General features: G+C 40.1%; 1 protein-coding gene across 1 annotated transcript in view; it reads left to right on the top strand.

Moving 5' to 3' along the window:
* The window catches only part of LOC116302687 (zinc finger ZZ-type and EF-hand domain-containing protein 1), a 44,595-nt gene extending 31,421 nt beyond the window's left edge, over positions 1-13,174 (top strand). Inside the window, exons 61-88 of the mRNA XM_031712034.2 lie at positions 446-1,095; positions 1,315-1,397; positions 1,648-1,726; positions 1,849-2,021; positions 2,508-2,634; positions 2,976-3,029; positions 3,427-3,558; positions 4,004-4,115; positions 4,610-4,680; positions 4,900-5,019; positions 5,463-5,669; positions 6,076-6,176; positions 6,359-6,415; positions 6,486-6,657; positions 7,013-7,108; positions 7,871-8,044; positions 8,341-8,484; positions 8,723-8,775; positions 8,865-8,980; positions 9,212-9,299; positions 9,746-9,805; positions 9,977-10,093; positions 10,887-11,005; positions 11,325-11,407; positions 11,691-11,762; positions 12,185-12,298; positions 12,380-12,408; positions 12,670-13,174. Of these exons, the coding sequence (XP_031567894.1) occupies positions 446-1,095; positions 1,315-1,397; positions 1,648-1,726; positions 1,849-2,021; positions 2,508-2,634; positions 2,976-3,029; positions 3,427-3,558; positions 4,004-4,115; positions 4,610-4,680; positions 4,900-5,019; positions 5,463-5,669; positions 6,076-6,176; positions 6,359-6,415; positions 6,486-6,657; positions 7,013-7,108; positions 7,871-8,044; positions 8,341-8,484; positions 8,723-8,775; positions 8,865-8,980; positions 9,212-9,299; positions 9,746-9,805; positions 9,977-10,093; positions 10,887-11,005; positions 11,325-11,407; positions 11,691-11,762; positions 12,185-12,298; positions 12,380-12,408; positions 12,670-12,775 (3,509 nt within the window). The 3' untranslated portion in view covers positions 12,776-13,174. The remainder of the gene's footprint in view (positions 1-445; positions 1,096-1,314; positions 1,398-1,647; positions 1,727-1,848; positions 2,022-2,507; positions 2,635-2,975; positions 3,030-3,426; positions 3,559-4,003; positions 4,116-4,609; positions 4,681-4,899; positions 5,020-5,462; positions 5,670-6,075; positions 6,177-6,358; positions 6,416-6,485; positions 6,658-7,012; positions 7,109-7,870; positions 8,045-8,340; positions 8,485-8,722; positions 8,776-8,864; positions 8,981-9,211; positions 9,300-9,745; positions 9,806-9,976; positions 10,094-10,886; positions 11,006-11,324; positions 11,408-11,690; positions 11,763-12,184; positions 12,299-12,379; positions 12,409-12,669) is intronic.
* The last annotated feature ends 3,982 nt before the right edge of the window (positions 13,175-17,156 follow it).

The following is a 17,156-nucleotide window of genomic DNA, read 5'->3' as shown; positions in this document are numbered from 1 at the left end:
AGGGAATAAATTATGATCGTCGATTCTTATTAAAGATTGATATGAGTTTTTTTAGTCCTAAATTGAAACCCATTTTGTAAGGAATTTGTCTCAAACGTAAAGAAAAAATACATTGCGCGCGATATACGAAGGAAATTATGTTATTCTGACTTTTTGCCAAGCGCAACGATAAAATTGGGTTAAGCTCTGAACTAGAGGCTTTTTTACTCCGACGAAGGACTAGCGTCCGAAACGTCAGTAAGTTTTTTCATCTTTTCACGGTGTATAATTTACCTTTTTATCATTGCTGTATAATAAACTTTATTTACACAATGTAGTCCCTTCAGTGTGAATGACAACCTATCAATCAATCTATCAATAGTATATTTAATCACGTATCGTCCAAGAGCTTATAAACCTCTACCTCTACAGCTTTATATATTGTTTTAATGCTCCTAATTTACAGCTAAGGAAGAAGCCAAGGCAACATCAACAGCATCAGAAGGCAAGACCACTGAAGCCAAGAATGTCGAGGAAGGCGCACTCTCTTCCTCTAGTGCTGAAGGTCTGGCCAAGTCTTCATCCTCGGAGGATTCCCTTGACAAGAAAGAAGCGTCACCCGCGACTGATGAACTTGAAGAGAAAACGTCTGCAGCACTTTCACAGACATCTGAAGGCTCCACGTGTGCAGGGGATGTAGCCCCATCTACGGAAGATGCTTCCTCTTCAAAAGAAGTTGTATCACCTTCAGACGATGTAGGTCCATCGAAGGAAGATGTTGGCTCACCTTCAGAGGTATCCGCCCCTTCAGAAGGCGGTGCAGCCCCATCCACAAGGGTTGTATCATCTTCGACAGTTGATATATCCTTGTCTTCAGAGGATACAACCCCTTCTAACCAAGATGCCGAAGCGTCGAGGTCCGATGAAACAGTGCTAATCGCAAAATATTCAGGCAGTTCCCTCAGCACAAAACCAAGTGAATGTTCTAGTTTGGAGACGATTAGCGAAGAAGAGGCCAAATCGACGAGAAAAGAAGAGACCGAAAAGGTGTTCGCTAAAGGAGCGCAAGAGAGGTTACTTGGCTTGTTAGGAGCACTGTTGCCACAGGACTCAAAGGTAAGAATATGGCGGGAAAATAGGGCTAAAGATTAAGAAGAAACTTTTTTTAAAAAACGTGCTTTAAAAAATAAGCCACAACAAGACAAGAGTGGATGGATTATATATCTAAATGCATGTGCATTCCTAGGTTTTATTAGTCCAAATTCAGTCAATGATTCTCTTATCTGCTTCTAATGGCGACGCAGCTCTGTTTGATCTTTGATGTTTTTCTTTCAGCTTTCCCACTGGTCAAATTACTGTATGGGTATAGAAGTCTTCCTGGCGGAGCGGCTCCTGCCTTCTTTGTACAATATTATCAGGTAAAGTGTTAACATGACCTAGTCATACCCGCCATGTGCTGCAGGGACACATGCATGCACTGCACTCTGTTCAACTACAAGGCATCTTACCAAGGCTGCTCCACACTGCGCTCTTTTCACCGCACCGTGGTCCGTACGATAGAGGGTTTTATAATTAGCCAACCCACGGCAAACTGCGCTCTATTTCATGTGATAGAGTATCTTAGCCACAATAATTGTTTGGATGAATAAATAAATCTTTTTCTTGTAGGAGTAGGTATTGTGATGTGGATACCAGGAGTCTAGCTATGGGTGTTCTAGCCAAGTATCTCAAGTGCATCAACCCAGAGGTATGATTGATTATCAGCCTGTGCGTCTTGAACAACCTTTCTTTTGTCAACAACAGCACTTAATATCCCTTCCCCTGATCTCAAGGACCTGTTGACGTTTTACTTATTTTATCCGTCCCCAGGTTTCCGACCGAGCTATTTTCATCGTTAATTCATCTGGCCAGGTTACTCGGAATGTGAAGACTCAAGAATCTATGGAAGACGCATCACGTGGTATACAAGAATCTGACAAAGTATCACGTGGCACGAGTACAGTCGAATTTCTCTTTTATCTTGGCGCTGAATATTTGGCGAGGTAGGAAGGGAACGTCTAGTTCTGGTCTAGTGGAAATTTTGCGTGACGGTGAAAGTCTCACAGAACGGACGAGTTGTACCGTTACCGTGACGGTACCGTGTGCAAGCATTTTGAATGGATAAGCAGTGATTGAACGCTTTGATTGGTTTAAAGAATATCGTCACTTCTGTACCATGTGCCGTATGTCGTGTGAAAACTAATCTAGTGCTGTATTTCAAATTCAAAAATAGTTAGGCCGCTTCAATTGACCAATCAAAAGCCAGGATTCTGACTCTGATTTCACAGAAGCAGGAAATGCACTTTAACCTTGACTTTGAAATCAGAAGCCATCAGAAGTCAGAAGCCATTTGAAAGTCGTAACTTGGAATGTTTAGCGCAAAATCTGCTCCAGTGTAGAAATATTTGCTACCCCAAAAAATGATTATAATTATTGCTAAGTTCATGATTGTGATATAAAAACAAGCCTTCGGTTGTATCTTTATATAGTTCTGACCTGGACGCAGCTTCGGGCATGGCTTCCACCCTGCAGCAGCTGACCAGTGTATCGCAGTGGCAACCCAGTGTTAGTACGCACATTGGTAAATTCATCCAGCGGTTAGCCTCAATTGCAGATGTAAGTAATTCAGTAACATTTGTGCAGTAACATTATATTATGGATGTTTCGACTGCACTGCGTAATCAGAGGGAGCTAGATGGAAGTGCACAGTTGAATGATAAATGTCATGAATAGAGCTTTTAAGTAATGACGTATTTCCGGTACCAACTAGTGACGCATTTCCGGCTCCGACTGCTTGCAAAACCCACTAAAATAAAGCGATAAATTTTCTACGTGATCTAACCTCGACCTAAAACAATTAGAACTGCTTTTCGTTTTGAACCTTGAAGTCGCTTTTTATACGATTGACGTAGCTTTATTGTATTTTTCTTGAATATATTTCAATATTTTCCCCCCAGACGATCGAGTTGAATGCTATATTTGGTCTGCTCGTGTTTGCGGGATTTCCAGACGTAAGTACTGAGAAGACCTTTTTTCACCCTTTCACACCCGTTCTCCATGGCATTGAGCGGCGTAAAGGGATTGGGGAACCGGAAAGTGAAACCCGGAGGGGTGATTCTCCCATTCTTCTGCACCACTGCTTAGGCTACCTCTTTTTCTTTCTGCCAACAATTTGCAATTGTTTCAATCTGTTCTCCAGGGCAGGGATTTCGGGGGCCGGTAAAATTGAAGCCAGAGTGGTGATTCCCAAGCCCTTTTGCACCACTGCTTAGGTTACCTCTTATTCACCATTTTCCTTTACAAGCCCTCCTCAATGTTCATTTAGCGGTCTGTCTGTCTGTCTGTCTGTCCGTCCGTCTGTCCATCCGTAACATACTTCTATACAAATTAATCTCTATATTCTCCCAGGTTGTGCGTATGGGTTCCGTCGTAGAAGTCAAACAAATCGCTGAAGAAAACCGAAAAGCAGTGGTATTGAAATCATACCCTGAGAAAGGCGCTGTGATGGTGATAGACATCAAGTCACGAAGGAAAAAATCAGTAGGTTTTGTTTGGTCTTGACTGTAATTGTCAGGCGCAATCAATTGCGCGCTAATATTGCGCAATTATTTTGCCTTTGCAGAAAGTTATCCATTATCCTTTGCTCGGTTTTCGATAAAAAGTAGAATCGAATCGCCTGCTTGTCTGTTTAGATTTGCGCATTAGTAGTGTCTGCTTGCGCGCATCAATAGTGCTTTTGGTCAGAGCCGTTGTCTACTCGACTGTGCGAAGGTTGCATTAAGTCGTGAGCACGAAAAATAACACATCATAGCGAAAAATGTGCTACAGGCTTTTTATTAAAAACCATTTGAATGGAAGACAATTTGTCAGTCGCAGAAAAATCGCAATCGAATCCAGCGCTGTCGTGCACGACAAACAGACAAAGTGATTTATGCAAAGAAAATCCTTCACGTAATGGTATTTGACCACCATACTTTATTTCTAGGTCAAGGAACACGACGTAGAGAGCTCTTCTGGTTGGACAGATGCAAGTCATACTACTAACATGACGATATTGATTGGAATTGTGAAGGATAATTTGACAGAAATTAAACGAGGTGCGTAGATTGTTGTATGGGTATTAGAGTAGATGGTCCCGACTACGCACTCTACGGACGTGCCGTGACCTTGATAGTGTTCCAAGCATCTTTATTGGATACTTGGTATCTTCAACCGTTTAAGTCAGTGCATGGCTAACTCACAGATCAAACCCTTAAACAACATCTGGGCTGATTTATGTCAGGGCACGACTAACTTACAGATCGAATTGGAATTTAGCGTGAAGGTGGTAGGTGTTTTTTCGAATTGGAATTTAATATGTTAGGTTTTGCAGAGGGAGGAAAACCAAAGAACAACTGTGAGCCGAGTCCTGGAATTACAACAAATGCATGCAACTAATGCCTATGCTTTGTTCCATGATTGTTTATACTTGCGCGCTTGAATTCTGCGCGCAGCGTTCTCCACACAAGTGTCGCCCTCCTTTTGCGCGAGAATTTGCTTCTTAGGTTGCATTATCAAATTAATGAAGAAGGTTTTCTTAATTTTATTTTAGGTACCAGCGTGTCAGTTGAGAGGCTTTGGATGCTGTATTTGGCTCTTAAAGGACTATTGCGTAACATCAAGGTATTCTTTAACTGTATTTTCTATTTATTTTATTTATTCTTCGTTGGAAATATTAATGGACGACTATCACGAATATGACTTCATTGCGATTCTACGACAAATTGATTAGCTCCACTGCAAAATTTGTGATGCAAATACACCACGCTATGACGTCAACTTGTAGTTTACAAGAAAATTTACGGCACGGTTAGAATATACTATACTATATCTTTGTCTCAGGCTGCAGAAGACAGTGTGTATCATAACGACTTGATCAAGCGTGACGTCATTCCTGTACTAATCAATCTCAGCTGTAAGGGAACGTCATTTAGCAATCAGTGGCTGTTAAGAGACCTCGAGGTAAGTGAGAACCGGAATTTTTAGTCAGTTGCCTTTTGCTAGGGAGAAAAATGGGCTACTTCAACGATACGGCGGCCATCTTGGATTGCAAGGCATCCAGGGGTCAAATAAAGCTTTGTTACAGTAATGTCGTCGATTGATATAAACAACTCACCACAAGAAAATAAAACAAAAGATGAATTAAGACGGTACACGATCACCTTTACCCATAAAAGAAAGACAAACACACGAAACTTTTTATATTTTTCGTCATCTTTGTTTTGTTTTGCCCCCTGGCAAGATGGCCGCGGTATCGTCGAAGTAGTTCATTGGAGACCTAACAAACTCTAATCACATCTATGCCGAGTACAGGAATCAAACCGTAAATCCGATGTGATAGGGAAGTGCACCACTGCTTTACCAACCTTGATTACCTAATAAGCCTTGTTTTCGCAATGCCAAAGGTGTTATCGCTGAAACTTTACAAACTTGAGAAGATGAAACCAAAGGAGAAATCAGAAGCACCAATGAAAGGAAAGGGCGCAAAAGCAGCCGCGCAGGCCGCAGCGAGTAAACCATCATCAACGTCGGTAGCCAGTGGATCGTCTGCTGAATCTGGTGGGGAGGATCCTTATGAAGGCATGGATGATGTGACCAAGGCCTGCTTTGATGTAAGATCACACATGGCTATAGACCTTGGGCGTAGTGTTTTCCTTTCCAGAACAGCCGTTGTTCTCTTGAGAATGATATTCTTTGTTTAAGCTGTATCCATTATCATGTGTCTTCTCATGCGTAACCGTTAAACAAAGAAATGAGACTTCTAGGAATGACACGTGTTGTGAAATGGAAAAACATTACGCCCTAGGTAAAGAGGTGTATTCGTATTTCCACTGGTATAATGAGCCTTTGGTGCAGAGGATTGTGGTACTGAGTGTGGGGACAAGATCGAAAAGCTTCGTAACCTTGCTTCTTTAAACTCAGTTTCACAATTATATGTACAACGAGGTCGTCTTTTGAAATCCCCCCCCCCCCCCCCCCCTTCCTGGTTAATTAATAACCAGTTGTTTATTGTTTTAGACCATCCACGAGGCCGTCCAAGCATCATTAGCGATACTAAGAGCTATTTATGAAAACGTCGGAAGAGACCGAGAAAAACTCCTGGAAGAAGTACAGCGATGGTATGATAATCCAAATGGATAACATCAATATAGATTATGTGCATACGAACGTGATGTATCGTGACTACCTCACAGTATCTTTCCATGACTGCGTCACCACTCTCGTAACCCAGTCGTGTCATGTGAGCTGCGATTATTCAATAATTACTCAAAAGATTTACAATTTCATTCTACTTTTCTAGCTTTGATGGAAGTGGATTTCAACCCTCAGAAGAAGTCAAAGAACTTTCAAAGAAATGGTATGATCGAGTAGTGTGGTACTTTACTTGCAATGGGTTATCTTTCTTACTTTTGACTTGTATTACACAGGGAACCCAAACCAGAAAAGACTGAAGATGTTCCTCAAGATGTAGTGATAGATGTGGGGGTGGTGAGGTACTCTGCTAAGGAACTCAAGAACTGGACTGTAGAGGCGAAACCCGAACAGGAGGACATGGCACAGAAGCTAATACCTACTATGAGTGATGCTGAGATAGCAGAGGTATCATAGAGTACGAAACAAATAATTAGACAGACTGACTTACGGAAGGACTGACGGACGGACTGATTAGACAGACGGATAGACAGACAGACAGACGGTCGGACAGACGGACTAAATGACTGACTGACGGACGGATTGTAAGTACATAGTGAGGGACAGACACACAAAAAGATAGACGAACAGATCCTGGATTAAAGCAAAGCAAGCAGACAGGAATACGAACGGACAGACAGACAAGGGTTACAAATAAACGAGAGACAGTAAAATGATAACTCACTGATTTCACAGATATGTTGCGCTATGCGCTTCATGCCTGGTGCATTTCACACATAATTATTCTTGTTTCCTTTTCTAGACTCGACAAAAACAGGCTCGTACCAAATCAGCTGAATTACTAAAGAATGTTTTAGAAAAGGAGAGAAAACCTGGTTGTACAGATTACCTGGTTAAGGTGGGTTCAAACGAGACTCAAACACGATACCTTTAGATTTGGTACTTTAAGATTTTTAAAATCTACGACGGCGACGTCAACCGGAAGTGTAAATAATTTCTCTTCGGGGTTCTGTTCATTGGAGGTTTTATTCAAAACATGGTCAGTGAAGTCAACTCATCCAAAGGGAAGACAGATTTTAAAGACTCGAAACCCCACAGGGAAGTTATTTACACTTCCGGTTCACGTTGCCGTCCCAGATTTTTGCAAATCTTAAAGTCCCTATTGTTTACATGACCGCTCCCTCATTCAGTAGACCTTGTTTGTACTGGGCGACTTGCTGGCCGCTGTAAAATGTGCAGTATTGATAAGATGCTGTCTAATACCTGGCCAGAAGGGAAGGAAGGGATGAATGGAGATTTTATCGCGCGTCCATACAAAAGGTTTATGTCTTGTACTTGCTTTGGTCAGTCCTGTGAATAAATCATGCTGTTTATTTTGATTGCCTGTTTGTCTGTCCTTCCATCCTCCTGTCTCGCTGTGAATCTGTCCGTGTGTCTCTATGTCTGCGTGTCTGTCCGTCCTTCCGTCTCACTGGTTTTGTTTTTTTTTTGTTTTTGCTTTTGTCTTTCTGTCTGTCTTTCTGTCGTTCTGTTTGTATTCGTCAGTCTATTTTGTTCTTCCCTTTCATTTGTTTGTTTTTCCCTTTTATTCGTTTGTCTTTTTTTTTTTCTTTTTTTCTTTATATTTAATCTAAAAGGTTGTTTCTTTTCTTCCCGCCAGGTTAATTTAGCTTTATCCATAATTTACGCGCGTCATCTGCTGGCCGCTATTCTGTCCGACTGGCCAGAAGAACAGGTCATTACTTCTGAACTGCTGGACAAGTGTGACGAGATCCAACTAATAGGACTTCTAGATATCATACAAAGAATGGAGAGTAAAGAAACTTTTGAAAACGTAAGATCATTGAATTTCGTACAGGGAATGTTTACGAATTTGTTGCGCAGGGTATTGTGGGATGTATTGAGGGGCACCAGCTAAATATCATACGAAGAATGGAGAGTTAGACACTTTCGAAAACGTAAGATCATGCACTCTTGGGTAGTATTTCGTAGAAGGAATGGTTACGAATTTGTTGCGCAGGGTATTGTGGGATGTATTGAGGAGCATAAGCTAAAATTTTCTCTAATCATTCACTCATAGTAATAAAATGTAAAATGGTGGCTAAACAAGGCTTTATATTGTTGTTATAGGTTGTATCAAACGTCGTTCGTCAGGGTGACACTTTACTCGTGCAGCCCTTGTCGTTAGCTGCTACTCATTGTATGGGAGAAGAGACTCTTTCCTCAGAGACCAGGGAATCTGAACACGATTACAAGAATGAAACTGTGGACTCGGTACGTGCAAGTCTATGTAATAAGACTGCAAGAATAAAGAAAATGGAAGGGCAAAAATTATATTCAAAATGGGCTTCCGGTGGGAATTATAGGCGCCATGTTAGTTGACTTAATCAAGATGGCAGACGTCTTTTTTCTTCTTCTCATGGATGCAGGACACCAATTAAAGGGCGATACCTTTTGTTGGGATTTCTGAACCATTTTTAGGACGACTCTAACCTTAATTTTCTGTTTACAGGGTAAAGTACATATAGCAGGGGCATCAACCTTGTTCGTCAAATTCGACCCAAGGTAAGAACTAAAATCAAGATACTGCCTTTTTATACTATTTTAAGTATTTGATATTGAAATCACAGCTTATTTTTTGATTTTCTTTTCAGGTGTGCTACAGAGGAGGGCTGCGATGAACTCATTTTAGCAACGTCGTTGGACTATCAACAGAACAGACACGTGTTCAGCGGACCGCAGGGTCGATGGGTGGACTTAGAACTACCAGGTATCAAGACCCATCTATTTGTTAACAGATATGGTTTAGTTTACAGGGTTCTCATGATAAACGTAAATGTATGAGCCGTGACGTGACTCACGTATTTTGACGTGACTTGGAGTTAGAGACGTGACGTGACTTAGAGACGTGACGTGGAGGGAAGATCTTGACATGAAGTTGCGTGACGTGACATTGAGGTATCTTTCTAATAAGGCTGATCATCACGTAATTTTTCATCAGGTGATACATTATATTACAAGTTCACGTCAGACAGTAGTACCAATGACTGGGGATGGAAGTTTGTCGTAACAGGAGGACAGCATGGAAGGTAGGAAGTAAATTATTGTCACTTTCTCCCAATATTATATATTGTAGCTGTGGGGACTGGTAGTGCTCTACATATTATTTAGCCACCTCTCTACGCATTCTCTGATTGGTCGAGAACTGTGCTTTATTAGAGAACAGAGGACGGTGCTAACGCCATGCAGCCTGCTTTACAAAGAAGGTTTAAAGAAAGCATCAAAGACTTCAACGCCTATGGCTCACTGCGCTGAGCACGATAAAGATCTTTTACTTTTACCAAGAGAATATTAAGTCACTACAGCTCTGACCAATCAGCGCGCGGAGCTAAAAATATATTAAAAAAATACTTTCATGGTTAGAGACCCATGTTTCGGAGATGTGCTCTCTTACTTAATATTCCTTTGCTTTTACTTAAGCAAGTGGGGAGAGATAGGCTTCATTCTTGCTGATTCTTGTTGTTTGGATCCTCAGGTTCAAGACAGGATTCTCGGTATTAAATGCTCTACTTTCGCTGGACAATCATATCGCAAGGTAAACTACCTTCAGTTTCGTCGTGTCCAAGTCCACGTTGTGGTTTTAATGGGGAGTGGGGATTTCTTGGTGTGTTTTATCTTGTGTGATAGTTTTAATATTATGTGCGGGGATTTCTATACTGTGATATATAGTGTATAATAATGTTAATATTTTGTCTTCTCATGTTAGAACTCTTCCAGTTCAGCTGCTGTGGGGATGGCTAGTATCTGTAGCTTGTTGTCAGGTTGGACAGCAACGGCTCATGGCAACTGGTCTCTTGCTGAGATTATTATTAGTTGTTTCTGGGTAAGACTGAAAGAACAATGATTATAAAATGCGCGCCGTCCATTGTGAAACAAAATTTCGTAAGATTTTTAACAGGTTTTTGTATCGTGACACGATAGCTTTACCTGTTTTCCCCTCTCTCCTCCCATCCCTCTCCTCCCATCCATCTCCCCCATCCCTCTCCTCCCATTCCTCTCCTCCCATCCCTCTCCTCCCATCCCTCTCCTCCCGTCCCTCTCCTCCCGTCCCTCTCCTCCCATCCCTCTCCTCCCATCCCTCTCCTCCCATCCCTCTCCTCCATCCCTCTCCTCCCATCCCTCTTTCCCAAAAGGACGCAACGATATCGCACACAGTCACAAGACTGCCACTGCGCATTCTTCTCTTCCTTTTCCCCCCGCTAATGAGTCGTCTTTCGCCGCTGAGAGTCCTGCGGACGTCACATGTAAATTGAGTTCATTTGATGTGTTGTTCTATCCCTTGCCACGAGGATTTTCCCCGGCTTTTTCGGTTTTCCTCCCTCCATAAAAATCAAAATGTGAGTTGAGATTTGTGTGTATTGAATATTTGAATGTAGTATGGAGTATGTATGGAGGATACACCGCCCCACAAGCTTATAGCTTTAAAGCCTACCCTGTATAAATAAATTTTTTCATTAATTATTTCATTCTTTGGTTCGCGAAGTGAGAAATTTATCCGGCGAAAATGTGTGCAATCTTTTGTATACTCTTCTTTTTCCTTTCCTTCTTCTCGCGTTTTCTTAGTTATTCTCCTGGTTCATCTAACAGGATCATTCGTTTTTTGTTATGTCCTCCAGGCAAGCTGTAGATAGCAATGGATCTCAGACGGACCCACTGGACGCTGCACAAAGACCCGACCTTAGGCTGCTGAAGCCACTATGGGCCTTGTACACCAAGATGTTGGAGAAAGAAGGCAGTAAGTTGAACTAAGCTGTAAGCATTTCTTATCATTTAAAAATCAATGGTGGTATACTGTGGACCATTTGCCTCAACTCTGGGGTCTCTAGTTTGATTCCTGGACTCACCATCTTCCCTTGATTGAATGGCTTTTTCTCTGGGATCTCCGGGATCTCCGGTTTTCCTTCCTCCGTAAAACCTAAAAAATTCAATTCCAATTCGATCTGTGAGTCGCTTTGATCATCCCAGAGGTTGTTAAAGGGTAGCGATAAATCTGCAGGTTAATCTTTACACGTGACTGTGTACTTAACACAAGTCTTAACCATTTTACTCTACAGGTTCCGGTGCAGCACCAACTCTTGTATCTCCGGTATTACGCGGACTGACAGAGCTTTTCTTAGTGGTAGAGAATCTAGCTCAAGTGAGTACTACACCTAGACAACTACTAAAAGTGCAGGTTTTGCATCTCCTTGGATCTTTTTGCTCCTTGGGCTTCCTGTGGTGAGGACAAAAAAGTCGTACTAGTTCTTCTCTGCCATAAGATTTAACACAGGGATTCCAATGGAGAATATATGGGGTAGCCTGCGGAGGAGGCTACATTGGTTTTTAGTTTGTAGTTTGTTGTTTGTACGATTTCTCCCTGTAAAATCCCTAGTTTGCGCATGTTTTCTATCTGTTCTAAGGTGATGTTTTGGTAATTGTAGGACTGGGGTATGGCTGAAGATCTTGTCGTGGGATTCACGACCAATGAAAGTCTAAAGAGGTGCTTCTCACAGGTACGTGGATTGAAACGATACTTCTTGATCTGTTGATCATCAGCAGCATCGTCACCATCATCAACTTCATAATCATCACCACCACTTCATCATCAGCAACAACACTATTATCAACTTCATCATTATCAACATCAACACCACAAGCAGCTGTGTCATTACCACTATCATCAACATCATCACTACTACCACTATCAACTTCATCATCATCATAACCATCATCAAGATCACCATCACCATCACCACCATTATCATTGTCATCATAATCATTGTCACCACCATCACCGTCATTGCCATCATCATCATCATCACTGTTACTATCTACTTCACCATAATAACCGTGCCGCACCACCTACGTTGACATCACCGCCGTTAGTCATTTAGTTTCCAGTTTGTTGACAATCTTTCTAATCTCTTCCTTCAAGGCTGTACAAAAGATCGGGGCCATAGGTATTGCTATTGGTTTGCCTAATAAGGCGTCTGATGCTCTTATACAAGCAGCACTCCACACCCCACCAAAGCCTCCGACAGAAACAAAGGTAAAGTAGTATTGGCTCAATTGGGCTACCTGTGGATTAGTGTACTAAAATTTCGTACTAATTTCTGTTATATTTTTTTAGGAGGATGGTGCCCCTGTCGCTAAGTCAGAGTAAGTAGATTCTGCACAATAAACTACTGCTACTTCCATCTTTTCATTTCCTTCCCCTCCTTTTCAGGGGGCGCTGTTGCTTTTCCATTTTATCTTTTACTCCCTTCATTTTTACTCTTTTTTACTGAGAGGCCGAATTCCAATGCAGATTTTATAATGAACTAACTTCAAGAAATATTTCTCATATCCTTTTCCCCTTTTTGTTTTCCCTTTTCTAGTGTCATTTTCATTCCTAGTATCATTTTCTTTTTCCTTTTACAGTGATTTTGATTTACCTTTTATGATACACCTCGAAGACGAGGAAAACGATGATACAACTGCCGAAGAAGACACGACCGATGACGAAAGCTCCGGAAGCGTCTGGTAAACCCATGCTTGCTTGCCTCGGAAAATGTTCGAAAAATGCTTGGAAACTGTTAAACGGTTTGCCGTAAAATACCTAGAGAATTATCCAATGTAGATTTATATCAAGAAATGCTGAATCCCGAAGAAGAGCATTGAATTATGGACAATTGTGATTTCTGCGCGGTCCTGACTGCTGAATGTGGCTGATGTCACGCAAGGCGTTTCCTGCCCATTCTAATGTTAAGTACTGCTGGTTCTAGTTACAGGTCACGCAACATTGTCTGGCCGTACGTTGCGCACTAATGACGCATCTTACCGCGAAAAGGGGATAGTGACTTGCTAATAGTATTGCTTGTGCAAATTTTATTGAAGAAAAAAAAGCAATAAAGGTTTAGTTGTTCAATGTAATAACAAAACGTTACACCAATTGAATTAATGTTCTTTGCAGACTTTTGGGACCTTGTTGACAAAAATGTGCGCTCGATATATTGTCGACCAGCGAGTTACTCCTAGTAATCAAAGGCCCTTAGGCGAACTCGTGGATACTTGTTGCACTTTTCGAAGATTGGTCTTCCTGTGCCCTCTAAGCTTGTTAACATTCTTAAACGGATTCCAAATATTTCGCTCGATTTAGTATTTTGAATGCTCAATTTATCTAGTAAGATGAGTAATCGTCCTTATTATTTTCCTTTTAGCTTCTAGTTCTTCGCTAGTTTGTTGAGTTTGGAATTGAAAATTGTCTGAACTTCAATTAATACGAAAGACGACTTCGACTACGACTTCGCGATAGAGTCAACTGAGTCAAGTATAGAGTACAATTGGAAGAAGATCTATTTGAAAACGCTTTCTCTGTTTTCAGTTTCAAAGCGGGCTGTGTGTTTTATTCCAGGAATCATTCGACCTACGAGCTCAAAACTGAATATACTAGATAATCGACCGTTTATGATACAATCGGGACGATCAACATAAAGCGTTGCGTTATGCGTGTTGATTTACATTACTGTTTATCTTGACTTTCAGGGGTCACGGCTCCTACTTCAAATGAAACTATTTATTTACACTGTGAACTAAGCAAATATTTTATAGAAATACATTTAGAAATGATATTTATTTCGTCTTCATCCAAGTCGGTAAATTAATGATTATTTATTGGAGCGAATTCTCGTTAGACCTTCGCACATTTCAACATACAATCTGAGCATTGCTTCGGCTGTTTGTAATCTTGTAATGCGTGGCGATCAATCTACTTTTTATTCAGAACGGCTTATTTAAATGACAAAACTGGCCGAACTTCCTTCAAAACTCCATTGGAATTGTTCTTTTTTTCGTCTTTTACTATTTTTCTACTATCTACGTACATCTACATTGATTATTTTCTTAAGAAGTCACTTAGTAAATACAACTGTTGATCAGTAATATTAAAACTTCGCTCGATCGAGTTTGTGAGATTTTATTCCTGAATACCGCCGTGACTTTGAGCTGTCTGTATGGAGAATAAAGTCCTCCAGAGCTTGAAATCAGACTCTCTTCTTGAGTTCTAATTAAGGTGGCTGCCTACTTTTGAACGTTCGAATTGAGCCCACGATGAGCGCGCGCTCAAAAACCGCTGAAAAATCTACAAGATTTTATTGAAGAACCATACGCGTTTTGAGCTTCAACAGGGCAAAACCCTCAAATTTTGCACGGGACTCTATATTTTTTGATAGCTCATTCGAAAAAACTCCTAAAAATCTAAGTTATATCAACATTTTAGGAAAAGTTTAAATCAGGAACGCGTGAAAAAATAGATTTTTGTTCGACTTTATGAGATTTTTTAAGAGCACCGAAACTACAAAATATGACAAATCAATGTATCTCTCTGTCTTTTTGTCGAAAATATCCATGTATTATTGTAGAATGATTGACTAGCCTTCATTCATGCAATCATATAGTCTGCAAATAACTATTATCTTATTCATCTTAATTTTTTTCTAATCACTTCCGGTGGCGCAATTTCTACTCCAAAAGCTCGTGCGTAGGCTTCCATTAAATGCTGATTATCTCGAAAACGAGCTCGGGACACCCTATTTTTCTTTCCAGATTTGGAATCAGCATTAAATTTCAATTCGGAAAATCGAAGTTTTAAAAAAAGCTTAAATCAATTTCCAAAAGTAGGCAGTCACCTTAAAATACCTTTTTTCGATAACCGGCTCGATCTACGAGTCTTCTGAAAAATCACGTTGTACCTAATAAGCGTGTTTGTTTACTTTTTAAAATACATAAGAAAAAAAGGTCTAAGTCATTGAAATTTTATTTCAGGTGTTAATCGTATAATTTTATTTCAACTTGCATCTTTCCTTGATTCTTTTAATATGAATAATTCGAAGATAAAACTATGTGCGAGTGTGCGCATGCACAGTGGGCCCCCACGGCGCCCTACAAGTGCTAGAAACTGATCCCACATGGAACATCAGCATTTCGTTTCCTCATATAAAGTAACAAAGTAATCTATATGGTATGAGCTTTGTGCTTGCTAGTGTCGTGTAACATTCGTAATCAAATGACGTAAGACGATCGCTAAACGTTTAATTATCGATCTGCTAACATCTTAGTGAGCGAGTGAGTGAGCGAGTGACACATTTGCATATTCAGACCCCTCACAATAACTCGTTTCTACGCTTCGCGTATCCACGAGTTAAAAACTGAATCTCGTTAAAGCATGCGTCAGCATTGATATTATTGATTTGGCAAGATTGGATCTATGAAGTGCAATAAGTGACATATTTAAGAACGAAGGACTAAATTGATGGTGTCAGCATTTTTGTTTTTCGTAGTTTTTTTCTTAATTCTCTATTCTTTTTCTTTTTCGTAGTTTTTTTTCTTCTTCTTTCTTTCTTTCTTTCTTTCTTTTTTGAAAACAAGACTGAGAAAAAAATTTCTGTGCAGAAATTCTCAAGCTGTTTTTTTAAATCTGATTTTATTGAACTTCAATTTGTCAGTGAGAAATTAGGAGAAAGTTGATGCCAAAGTTTAGTACTTCTTTGCATCTAACAATTTAACTAAAGTCAAAACTATTTCCCTGGCTATAACACACTCTACAAAATTACTCGATTCTGATTGGACAGGAGGAGTACGATTAAATCCCAAATTGCACTCTGCAGAGTCCCAATTAAGTTGCTAAATTTTGTTGAATGTCGTACAAACAAAAAATCGCGCAAACTTCTCGTACAATTCGGAATTTATAGATACTCGTGATGTTTTGAAAGTTCTAAAATTGAACTTGCCTAAAGGCTCGTCCAATTTTGAAAAGTTTCAAAGCATTTCTTGTACCTATAACTTCCGAATTTTGCTGGCAAATGATTACTATTTTCTATTCAGCCTTTAGTTCTTGAATATCCTAGTAAGAAAAAGCAATATTTCAGAGAAGCTTCTCTGATTTTTGTATAATTTACTAAAGTATACGAAAAGAATAACTAGAAGTTTTTTGTGTCATTCTTTTCGTGTATAAACTTTTGGCTCAAAGAAACATATTCACATAATTTGCAGTCAGATTAAGATAACTGTTAAAGTATTTTTGGGAATAAGTAGTCTATTGTTTCATTCATCATTATCCTCTATCCCTGTGTGAGATGTAGGGCTGACACCAAGGACTTCTTCTGGTTATCCTTTGTGTTAGTTTCCATATCAATAAATAATAATATGTGATGGATGGGGTTGCTGGCCCCATACACATTGCCATAGCCCTGTTAACCTGGCTTTATCCATTAACACCTCCCAAGACGAGGGCGTAGGTATAGACTTTAGGTTGTTTTATTGGTAGATGTAAGATTATATGTAAGAAAGGAAATGCAGTCATAACATAATTAAGAGATACTGTTCTTCATTAAAGAAATGTATGTTTGAGGGTAAATGATTTCCATTTCGTACTCACCAATATATCATAAAAATATTTTAATATTAATTCTGAGGTGCTTTAGATTGTGCGACCTGTGCCAGATTTAGAACAATAACTTAATTTTGAATTTTAAAACAATAAAGGAAATGTTTGCATTACATAATACTTTATACCTTCGCTAGACTGTGTTGCCGACTCTAGAGCAGTTAACGAGGGAGGAGCAAGAGGGAAAAAGAGTGCTTCCTTCTCAAGGATAGCCAGTCAATTCGCCCACGGACCAACTCGCCCACGCCAATTCGCCCACGCATAAAATCATCAATCATGCGTTTGCCAACTCGCCCACGCCAATTCGCCCACGTGTGGAATCGCTTTAAGACTAATCTAATAACATTTTCCGAATTTAATCACATTAAGACTAAATTAAAGTAGAATCACTTTAAGAAATATGTTACCATACATTAAGACTAAATTAAAGTAGTTCGTGATTTACCAACCTTAGACTACTTCAAAACGCGAACTTTTTATACTG

Source organism: Actinia tenebrosa, unplaced genomic scaffold (genome assembly GCF_029948245.1).
Source record: "Actinia tenebrosa isolate PJP-AT-01 unplaced genomic scaffold, QUT_ActTen_1.0 PGA_scaffold17__23_contigs__length_9995812, whole genome shotgun sequence".
NCBI classification, from domain to species: Eukaryota; Metazoa; Cnidaria; class Anthozoa; order Actiniaria; family Actiniidae; genus Actinia; species Actinia tenebrosa.
Note: the sequence above shows the minus strand (reverse complement) of the source record. Positions and strands in the feature narration are given on the sequence as shown.